This window comes from Stenella coeruleoalba (genome assembly GCF_951394435.1).
Source record: "Stenella coeruleoalba genome assembly, chromosome: 11".
Lineage (NCBI taxonomy): Eukaryota > Metazoa > Chordata > Mammalia > Artiodactyla > Delphinidae > Stenella > Stenella coeruleoalba.
The window spans coordinates 79,801,335-79,813,229 of NC_137157.1; the positions used below are offsets into that span (position 1 = coordinate 79,801,335).

The 11,895-nt window shown below is 45.9% G+C and overlaps 1 protein-coding gene across 4 annotated transcripts in view; it reads right to left on the minus strand.

The window, feature by feature from the left end:
- BMAL2 (basic helix-loop-helix ARNT like 2) overlaps window positions 1-8,032 on the minus strand; it is an 88,262-nt gene extending 80,230 nt beyond the window's left edge. For all 4 annotated transcript variants that reach the window (XM_079935890.1, XM_079935889.1, XM_079935888.1 and 1 more), the window contains exon 1: window positions 7,783-8,032. In XM_079935890.1, the coding sequence (XP_079792016.1) occupies window positions 7,783-7,813 (31 nt within the window). In that variant the 5' untranslated portion in view covers window positions 7,814-8,032. The remainder of the gene's footprint in view (window positions 1-7,782) is intronic.
- Window positions 8,033-11,895: the final 3,863 nt, after the last annotated feature.

Sequence of the window (11,895 nt, forward strand, 5' to 3'; positions counted from 1 at the left end):
GAAAAAGCAGTTCATTCAGAATTTGTTCCACACTGAGACAGAAAATTCCCCTAACCTGGTCCAGGCCTGATTGATCCTCATGCATAAGAATGCGGGGTTCAGCATTTTCAGTATCAGCTGCTTTCTCCTGAAGTCACAGAAACATCTTTAGATTTTGATGGGCTACCCCACAGCATTGTTACACAGGAAGATACAACGCTGGCATAGTACATAGGAAACACAGTGTAGGCTATTATCATGAGTAATATTAGTCAGGTATGATTTGATATGCAAAATTCGATACAGAATCTACAAAACATATCATGGTTCTTCACATCTAAAGTATCAACAAAGTAAGACACCTTCAGTTAACTTTGGGGAAAAAAAAATTTGTCAGTGTGCACAAAAATATTTGTGTATCTCTTTACCCAATGGTGATTAGTCTAGAAAGAAGGAGACCCTTTAAAAGGGGGTGGGGCGGGAAGCACTGCCACTGCAACAGGAAAACGCTGAAGTCCTAAAACTGAAACACAGTATGAGTTTTAAAAGTAATAAAACCCAACATGACATTTATGACTTCAATATTATCTACAGATAACATACCATAGTTATAATGATGATTAGAATCTAAAGCTGCCTTCGGGCTCTTCCTAAACGAATAGCTAACAAAAAATTATTTTAAAACCTCTTGATAAAGAATTCGGCCTAGACGTCTTCTAAAATTTGAGGTGTGAATTCGAACGTCCTTCTAAGATCTGGCTGCTTGGTTTGCGACCACATGTCCCGGAGGTGGCAACGGTTACTGCTGCTGAAAGGAACTGACAAGCCAAAAGCTCTATGTGAACTCAAGTTGAAAAGTAAAGAAAAGAGAATTGTCCTAAAGAAACCACTAGCGCCATGATGCCTGGAAAATTGAGTCTGGTCTCTCTTTTCTAGGTCAGTGCTGTTGTCTGGATGACTCATTCCAGAAGAGATGGCCTCCCTACAATGCAATACGGTTTGTCTCCCTGGTAGTGTAAGCACTGCCTACCTTTGGGTACCACGTAACTCAGAGAGGAAATCCAATACTCCAACCAGGGAGCTGGGAAGAAAGACAAATGTAGAGCCGGAGATTGCGTTCAACTTTTTCAGTAAAAACTATTCTCTAGATTTTGACAAAACAATTACTAATCTTCACTATCTTCTATGCCTTTAAACATATATTGATCTCTGCTGTGAAAAGCATTCAATTTCAGTTCTGCTCATGGTATGCTGATCTCTCTTTCACAATCTGTATTTCTATAAAATACATACGGCTTTGGTACCGTCTAGCTCAACAACAACCTCTTCTCCCTATATTCTCCTCTCCTAAGAAAAAAAGATGCAGAGGTATTTTGATATATATATAAGAGCTTCTGCTTTCAAGTAACTTCTAAGCCAGAGATCCTCTGCACGGTGTCTGAATCAAAATAAGAACATCTTCTGATGTTATCACACACAGGTGTTTCCAGGAGTGCTCTTTTCACATTAGGAACATGTTCTGACTTGCCTGGCAATGGATTCCTTTTGGTTTATAAATCTTCACTGTTTGTTTTGGAAGTCAAGGTTGAGAGCCTGGTGCAGCCCTGTCCCGTGCAGCTGCACGGGAAGGGTCTGAGATCAGGCCAGGAGCACATGTCCATAGGAGGGGCACATCAGCGACGGGGACAGTGGAACAACATAGGTCATTACATTGAACAGATGATGCAAGTCCAGAAACCTGCTTCTCAACTGGCTGCAATGGGAATAAATGAAATAGCACTAGTGAGGCTTTTCAGAAGAAAGAATGTGAAATGGATTTAAAGATATAAGCAGCTACTTTTTTTCAGGGAAAAGAGGATGAGACAAAGTAGTGTCCCAGGTGCACTTGGAGTGAAGGCTAAGACCATACAACTAGTCATCTGCCGAGAACCAGGATCTCTGATTTTTTTCTTTCTGATCAGAAACATGCCACAACTAGCCTTTCAGGGTGATACAAACGCTCTCTTGCTGGCCAGGGACCCAAAAGAAGCTACATGGATCTTTCCTTTTGGAGAGAAGGCAAATCACCAGGCTGTAACTCAGGCTTTCTGTGTTAACTGTCCTGCCACATCACAGGCATGGGAGTGGAAGCCCTCGATGGCACTAACAAGACAACGACAGGCCAGTTCTTCCTTTTCCACTTTTCCTGGCCAGACCCAAAGGATCTTAGCAACAGTTCTTCCAAGCACATCACTGACAATTTTCCACATCCATGCCTAGTCTCTGTCCTGGAGGACCCTCTTCTGGGCTGCTAAACAAGAGTTGTCTAGTCACCAATACTAAACTTGACCTCTTCTCTAAAAGCCTTCTCTGAGTCCCTCCCCCACAAACTAGGTATAATTTTTCCCAACTTTGGGTGAGGAGGCTCACTCCTAGCAGTTAAACTATAGATTTTGCTAAGGTCTATCTTACACGACACATCAGGCTTTTCACCTTGCCTAATACATCTTATAAGCTCTTTAACCCTTTTGCTTGATTTATCCATTTCTTTATCTCTGTTTGCCTAGAACAGTAGTAAGTACGTACTGAATGGATACTTTGTGAATGAACCAGCCCTGCCTGTACCTCAAACCAATATTCACTTAAAATCGATAAAACTTGATTAGGTACTTAATAGGTACGAGGAGTTGAAGACTGTAAAGATGATCAAGAACCAACCCTGTTCTCCTAGGAATGTGCCACCCAAGGATGGAGCTAAGATGCGTACATATGCCGTGGCAAGCAGGCACAAATGTTCTCATAGGCACACCAAAATCTACAGTGTGGAAATAGAAGGGGAGAATCATTTCCATCTAGGGATGGGGGAAGTTCTGGGAAGGGTTCGTGAGGAGAAGAAGAAAAATCATTTGTTGAACATCAGATTTCACTATACAGTTTGGAATCATCTCATTTAATTCACCATAACTCTCCAAGGTAAATTTTTAACCCCCATTCTATAGATGAGGAAATTGGGGCTCAGAGCAGTTAAATAATTTGGCTGAGGTCACATAGCTAGTATATAAACTCGCACTCACATTCCCAATGGCCTGGCTCCAAAGCTTGTGCTGATTTTCCTACACCAGATCTTCTGCGCCACAGGCGGATGAAACATAGTGATTCCTGAGCTCGGCCCTCAAGACTCCTACAGGCCCATCTGGAGAGAGGGCAAGACAGTCCAGGAGCAGTGAACAGCCTAAGCAGAGGCCTGGACGTGGGACCGTTTAAACCGTATGGGGAAAGGCACATAACTGAGTCTAGTACGTGTAAGGGAGACACAGTGGAGATGTTTTGGAAGAGAAAGTTGATCGATGCTTCTCTACTTTCCCTGTAATAGGCTCAGAATATACAGTAAAGCATACTTCTTACCTAAGTAAAAATATTAATAAAATATTGTAAGTAAAACATTTGGAATGTATTGGAAATTGCTGTTTTATAGCAATCATCTTGACCCTCAATTGTAAGTATCCTATCATGCAAACCATGTTAAGAGGAAGAATGAGTCTCTATGTCCTTTTCCTTCAGTCTTCTTTGTCTTTCTCTCTCTGTAAAGACACTATCTAGAGATTTAAATCATAAGATTAAAGACTAGAGAAACGAAATACTAATTTACTTAGATAAATGACAAATTTCTTATCATGCCAACCAACATTTAAGTATTTTCAAATGAGAATTTTAACATTATATAACTGGACTGATTTAAATATTTTAATTAGTTTTAAAATATTTTAAGGTTAAAAATTGCAGGCTGGGTAAACGAGATATTATAGCCTAAAGTGATATAACACTACGTGTCAGAGACCAGTAAATGTGACTTCACCCGAGTAAGAGAAGAAAACAGGGCGGGGAGCGTGTACAGCCAAGTGCTTCATAAATTAGCGGTAACTATCCAGAAACACTACACACTACTGCAGAGAACATCTTTCACCTGGGGTCGCAGCTCCACTAAGCTTAAATTGTAGGTTCTTCTAAGCTCTCAGAGCCTCCTGCCGCCTGGAAGGAGAGAGGCATTGGGTGAAGCAGGGGGTACAGAAGGGCTGAGATTTGGGGGGAGCCACTCCATACAGCAGACTTGCAAAAACCAGAGCAAGAAATCACTGTCTCAAAGCAAAGGCAGATGGCTCAGGTACACTTGTCTCCTGTGGGGCACCTGGCTCACTGAGCCACTGGTGATGCTGATGCTGACCCAGATCCCAGGCACCTGTGTTACTCAGCTGTCGTGGTGGAAATCTGCAGGTCTTCAGCTCAATGGGGCAACTGAAGTCAGGGCTATAGAATGAAATGTTATCACCTTGGTTATGATGTCCTGAACATTATGTAAAGGGAGAGGTTTCGAAAGGATGCTCTAATCAATGTTCACTGCACAGAAAAAGATCATGCTTTTTAGAACCAGGAAGTCTTTCCACAAGGAAAAAAGTACACTGAAATCACTGTATTTACAAATATTTTGGTTTTCCCATATATTTTTTTTATTTTTTGCGGTACGCGGGCTTCTCACTGTTGTGGCCTCTCCTGTTGCAGAGCACAGGCTCCGGATGCACAGGCTCAGCGGCCATGGCTCACGGGCCCAGCCGCTCCGCGGCATGTGGGATCTTCCCGGACCAGGGCATGAACCCGCGTCCCCTGCATCGGCAGGTGGACTCTCAACCACTGCGCCACCAGGGAAGCCCTCCCATATATTTTAAACATTAAATTTCTTTTTATTTTTCCTGGAGTCAAACTTTGATGGGTGTCAGTCCCTACCCTCCCTTCCTTCTCTCCCCCATCTCTCCTCACCTCCATCCCTCCTCAGCCCTCCCCCCTTTCCCCCAGTGCTCCTTTTCTTACTTCCCCATTCCCTCCTCTGCCTCGTTCTCCCTCGTCTCCTCCCCCTCTGTCCTCCCCTTTACACCCTTTCTACCCGGCTACTTCCCTCTCTCTCTCCTCCTCTCTCTTTACTCCACCCCTCCTCTCCTCACTCCTCCTCCCCCTTCTCTCTTTTCCTCTCCCTTTCCTTAACCTAAAACATGTGAAAAGTAATTTTAGTCCATCCTGGTTTATCCTGAGTAATGCACGTCAGGCTGAAACTTTGCCTAAGGATCTAGGCCAGGAAAAGGAGTTTATGCAAAGTTGATTAAGACATGACTTTTGATGTCACGAATGACAAAAATGAACTTAAGCCACTATAACTACACCTCAAAAGAGTTGGATCTGATAACATCACAGGTGAGAACATGGGACGGTAAGGTAAAAGATAGGGGTGGAGGGAAGGGAAGGTGAGAAAGCTGCCCCTCAGATGCCTAGACCGAAGAGCAAGTCTGGCAGTCAGTCGTGGGAAATGTGCTGCTCCCCCAAGATTGGCTGCTTCCTAACTCCAAGGATTCTGGAATCTGTTACCAGGAGGACGCCCAGGCACTTGACAGCTTGCTTAATCTTGGTGTTTACCATAGCCTGTCAAAAACAAGTGAGCAGGCAATTATGTACCAGCTGATTTCGGGTGGCCATCTTCAAAACCAGGCGCCCAGTTTTTTCAGCTGTGGAACCAAACCATGGGGAGGTTTCTCCATACACCAGTCTTAGATTTTTTTTTTTTGGCCCCGCTGCACAGCATGCAGCATCTTAGTTCCCTGACCAGGGATTGAACCCGTGGCCCCTGCAGGGGAAGGGCAGAGTCCTAACCACCAGAACTCCAGGGAATTCCCAGATTTTTATTTTACCGTGAGGGCCTGAATGTCAAATTGCCTAGGAAAAAGGAATCTGCAAGGATTTTGTGCCAGGGAAAAAAACCATGGCCCTGGATTCTGACATTGAGAATTCTGTTTTGTTTCAGTTTTCTTCTCCAGGAATGGGAGAACTTGTAACAATATTTTTTTTCTCCCTCTTTAGATAAAGAGGGTGTCTGGAAGTGAGCACACTGCTCATCAACCATCCAGCCAGCCAGGAAAGAAAGGAGAGCAGCCCAGGCAGTAGTCACAGATTTTAACTTCAGGTTTGTCAATTTCTGGCTACAGCCTCAGTGTTCTCACCTCATCTATGAAAGGGAGATAATATCTCCTACATCACAGGGCTGCTGTGAGGCCACAGAAGGTCTCCCTCATGAAATGCCTGGTACATAATAGGACCTCAATAAATGCTGGCCCTTCCGGCCCCCATGGAAACTTTGCTCCTCTTACCTAAGAAAGATTAGTGTTGATCACTCCCAAGTTAACATCTGGTATTCAGCTAAATATCAGTAAACTTTGTCCAAATACTTGTCATAAGACTTACCTGGTGAAAGCCCTGTTTTGAATTGGTAGGTATATTTTCACATGTCTTTTTTTCAGAAAAGCCCAAATAGTCTTTCAATTTGGCCAATTTCAGCTTGTGTGCAACAACACTTTCTTAATAGGCTAAACGAGATTCATTACTTTCACAAAGCAAATTGAAGCTGTAAACTAATAACTATATTAAGCTAATATTTACAGCATACTTACTATTTCCCAAGAACTGAGCTAAGCACTTTATAGGTATTTAAATATAGTCATATCTCCTTTAATCGTCACTATTCTATAAGACAGATACTATAATTATCCCCATTTTACAGATGAAGAAACTAAGGCTAAATAGCAATAACTTAACCCAGGTGACAGAGTAAAGGGCAGAGTTCAGTCACAGCCAGAGCAGAGAGGATGTCTGAGCTTAAAACGATGCCTTCTCTTTTCAAACCAGTGCTTACTCACATCTTCATATCGTCCAGAAAGACTTCAAATATTCACATGACAGAATTTTAGAAATCTCCGCATGACCCAAATCCCCACAACTGTATTAGATTTTTCAAAAGCACCTCTTCTCATGATGCTGTATTTCAGAGAACAATCTAAACTCATCACAATATTCCAAAAGGAAAGTGGAAATTTAATAAACTGCTTCCCTGAACTTCTCTCTGCCAGTCTTCCTTTAGCTATTTCTATGGTTTTTTTTCCCTGCCTCCTGTTCGTCTTAAGGAACAAATATTTTATGATCAGCCCATAATTACATGAGTAGTCATACGGAAGAGACCGCCAGTGAATACCAAAGAGAGGAAAAAGACGTAGCAACGCTTCCAGCTCAAGTCACAAAAACTCCAAAGAAATATAAAACGAAACAAACCAATTCCACTGATGGCTTTCCTAAAGCTGTAGTGGCACAAGAGCCGCCTCTCGCTGACAGAGAGCTGTTGCGGTGCAATCTGTGGTTTTCGAGAGTACGAAGTGCGGGGAGCCCTGCCTCCCCGCGCTCGTCTGCCGCTGGGCAGTTTTTGAAGAAGGGAACAGAAGTGAGTATTTCCAGTTCAGAGGGGATGGGCTCGCAGAGCCCGAGCTCCTTTAATGGCTGCTGGCAACTGGTTTATACACGGGAAAAACGAAATCTAAGAAGTCCGCACAGCAGTCCCTGCAGACGGCGAAGTGAACGCCCAGTGGTGGGCGGGGTCAGGCTGCTCGCCATCACAGGGTGGATGGTCCCTCGCCAACTCACCTTCGTCGACACGTCCGGCCCGGGGCCAAGAAACTGGGCTGCTGGCAGTCCGAAAGCCGGCGGCGACCGCGGGCGTCACTCCCCGCCTCCCGGTCTCGGGGAGGATGCGCGGGGCGACGCACCGCACCTGTACCGCAAGGAACGACCTTGGCCCCAGAGGCCACAGCAGGTGATGCCGGGCCGGAGGACAGCCCCCCCGCAAAGTGCGCCCACCTGGCGTCGCCGTGCCGGCCGCTTGCCCCTCAGCCTGGCACGAGCGCCCCTAGCGCATCGGGCGCCGCTCCCGCAGCTGGAGCCACGCGCCCGCAGCCTCACCTCTCGCCGCCTCCTCCTCTTCCGTCGCCATCGCAGGAGCCACCCGGCCGACTCCGCAGCCCCCGGGCCGGCAGCATGGAGAGCCCCGGGCTCGCCCTGCGCCGGCCCAGGCGGCGGTCCCGGGGTGAGGGCGCGGGCACACGCGGGGCTCTGCCCGGTGCCGCGGCGGCCGCCACTGCAGCCCCCGGGCACGCGGCCAGCGGAGTCCGCGGAACGTGCGGCGGGGATTCGCCCGCTCGCGGGGGTCTGGGCGCCGCCAGACCGGGGGCGGGAGAAAGGGACGGCGCGCAGGGCGGAGTCACGGCGGCCCCGCCCCGCCCCGCCGACCCCTGCGGCAGGAGGTAAAGTGCGTAGAGGCCAGCGACAAAGCCCCTCGAGGCTTTCTGGAAACCGGCCTCTTTAAAACAGGTTTCCCCGATCACTTACAGGTCAGTCGTCTGCCTATTTTGGAGGTAGGAGTTGTTTCCCTTGGGGGGAAAAGGTAAAGGATGGATGCAAATCATTGCATGGCGGGGGTTACGGGGCCGGGGGCGTAGGGGTGCGTGGGAGGGGCTTCCGGGGGGAGCTGGAAGGGGGACTGCTCCGGCCCCTTCTCTTTTCTGCCGTGGAAGGGCTTAGCTGCGAAGACGAGGGTACGATGACAGAGGGGGGTCACCGAGGAAGCCCTTTGGGATACTGCAACAGTTGTTGTGAATCCAGAAGCAAGATCCTTTGCGGATCACTTGACAGCCCCTCATCATATGCCGAATACGCTGGTTCGCTCCACGCCCACGGGACCCTCGGGTTTTACTTGGTCACAGTTTGTCTAGTAGAGGTAGTGGAGAAAAGGAACGGCCGAGAAAACATCAAAGCTTTGCATCAACCAGGCTAAATTTATTAGTCTTCCTACCAGGACTCTTCATTACAGCGTAGAAACTAGCCGCTTTTTGTGTCCTGAGGGCTACTTAGGACCGAACCTGGCGGGGGCATTTGGACGCGTGTTCCCGACGGAAATAGGCAAGACCCGGAGAAACTGTTGCGCTTAAGGTGGGCACGGGGACTTCATCCTGCTGGAGGTGAAAGGAGAAGCTGCTCTCAGTAGCACACAGCGAGACACATCCCTAATGAAAACCATTCTTGAAACATCCCAGCCCTAGCCTTGACTTGGAGCTCTACCCCAAATGCACCAACACCAACGTATGTTGTCAGCTCAGAAAAAAAAATTCCACACAGAGCCTGGCAGATACTCTTGCAATCTGGCCTAGGTTTCCCTGAACGCGTTCAAACCCTGGCTTTCCAGACAAGTGTACACTGTTTGGAGGTGGTTTTCCAAGATTGGGAGGCTAAGGGGACATTCTTAGACCCACACGTGTTCAGTGCCACCTTAATGGTGAAGTGGAATTGCTAGGATCCTGGTTACAATGTACAATACAGACTGTGTATACACTTTTGCTTACAAAGCATTTTTCCCTTTATCATCTCATGTGAGCCTCACAACAACCTTTGTGAGGTGGTTGAACACCTATAATTCTTGTCTTCTCGGTAGGCAAACAGAGGTTCAGAAATGAGTATTTTGGCCAGGATCACTCAGTAGATGGTAGAAGCCAGATGGTGAAAGTCAGATCTCCTTAGGAGTTCATAGTGGCATGATAAGGTTGCCGGTGAATCACTGCAGTCCTCATTTCTTGGAAATGTTGATTCACTTCCACCAAAAGCCTGAGAGCAAGAGAAAAGAATCTAGAACCTAAACATGACAGGAGGAAGTAGAACACACAAGGGGAACAGACCCACTGGATTCCTTGGGGCAAATCATTCTTAGTTTAACGTGTGTTCCCCCAACTGTTCAAGTTTAGATTCTACTTTCTAGTTTTTCCTTATGCTCTGGAGCTTTACATTCTAAGGCATGATTTTTTTTTTTTTTCAAGAGTGGTTATACCCCCAAGGATAAGGCAGAAATACACAGTCACACAATGTCTTGACAGATGGATGGGAAATTCATCTTTCATTTCCAACTATTGGTCTTCTTACATTTTCTCCTCGGGCAAAATGTAAGAAAAGTGATTTGGAACATAACTTGTACAGTGCATGGTATAGTTTCTTCTGGTCAATGTGGTTTCCTTGACAAAAGCCCAGGAATAGGTTGCTCTTTAGGAATTATTGCTAATCCTAGGAGGAACTTAAGTTTGTTCAGTAATTGGCTTCACTGCCAAGTACTCAGGCAAGAACAGGACTGGCATTAGGAACCACTGTCTCACACACTATAAATTCCTATTCTTGTCAGCCTCCTGCTGGGATTGTAACAATGTAATTTAGTTTGGGGTACCCTTTAAGTTCACTTAGATATTTCTGTTGGTCCAGGACAAAACACAAATCCACCTGCTTCAGAGTGTAGTTAAATTGAAGACACCATCTCCAGTGATGCATAAAACTAAATAACTACCCATTAATGAGCTCCCAAGTGACTGAGGAAATAAATTATTAATATTTAAAACTACCCTTTCTTCCCCATCACTCTGCCACCCCTGGCATTTTATGGAGGGTGAATTCTGGGGAAGATTCTTGGATTTGCTGAGTAGGTTGATGAGAGAGAGTGCAGTTAGGAGAAACAGGGGTGCCAAATGTGCTTAGAGGGATAGATGGGCCTCTAGTGGGCTTCTGGAACGGGAAAGATTGGCTTGGGCTTGGCCTGTGGAGGGGAGAAGCAGAGAAGGTAATTGCAGGAGGGTATCCTCATGAGAGAGAGGAAAAGAGGTGGTGGCAGCTGCCACAGGGAGGGAAATCTGAGAAAGATTTTCTAAAAGGGTATTTAGGGAGCTTCACTGTGTAATGCAAAATTTCTTACATTATTTCCCTGTAAAATAACAACTTTAGCAAGAGATACATTCCTTTTCAATGCTTTTGGAGTTATGTTTTTATTAAAAGTGAAAACATTTTGAGGTTGGCCTTAGAGGGAAAGAAGGGCCGCCCACAAAATGCAGTTATTTATTAATTCATTTGTTCACAAATGCTTATAGAGCACCTACACTGTGCCAGGCATGAATCTAAGGGCTGACTGCTGTACGTCACCTACTGGGCATTCGTTACTTCATATAGATGTTCTCACAACAATCGATGAGGCAGGTATTATTTCATTTTAGAAAAGTCCAACCGCAGTGCCCTTTTTCCTTTAGCTTAGTAGTTCCCCAAGTTGGATTGAGACAGTGCAGAAGTTCAAAACCACCCCAGAAACTCTGATTCAATAGGTCTGGGGTGAGACACACTCAATCCTTATTTCAAATTCGCATCCTAGTTGATTTTGAAATAGTTGCTCTGAGCACTTTACTTCAGGAAATATTGCTTCAACTTGTCAAGAATGAATTTTCTTAAGGCTAGGTTGTCGCAAGGGATAAGTTGTGTGTGTATTTCTACAAAAGCCAGAGGACAGAAGTAGTAATAAACTAAACTTTCTAGAAAAATACAGGGAGAACAAAACTTAGGACAAGAGGGAATAGTTGTGCGGACATCTCTTTATATATGGATTTCCCCCTTAGAGATTATGTATTTGTGTATGTACGTATCAAAAGCTAAACTAATTTTTACTTCTGCAGGTTTTGGACACTCTTACAGTAAGTATGGTGCCCCAGGTCCCCCTCAATCCTCCCCATATTGTACAGAACTGTACAGGAGCGTTCTTCAAGTTCTGCTCATGACTGTCTTACCCAAGAGGACAGGAAAGGCAAAGGACAATTTCCCTTTCCTGTTATGGATTTCTCCCTTTGACAGACTTAAAAGTCAGCCTATGTTTAAGGGTTTGATAAGGAATGTAAGTTCAGAGATAACTTTGTAATGGTTAGCAGTCTCCTAAGAAATGTTTTTTTTTTTTTGCGGTACACGGGCCTCTCACTGTTGTGGCCTCTCCCGTTGCGGACCACAGGCTCCGGACGCGCAGGCTCAGCGGCCATGGCTCACGGGCCCAGCCGCTCCGTGGCACGTGGGATCTTCCCGGACCGGGGCATGAACCCGTGTCCCCTGCATCAGCAGGCAGACTCTCAACCACTGCGCCACCAGGGAAGCCCCTGAGAAATGCCTTGATTTCTATTCATCAAAGCCCAGATTCTCAAGTTAGACAAAGCAGTTGAACCAACAGTGATTAGG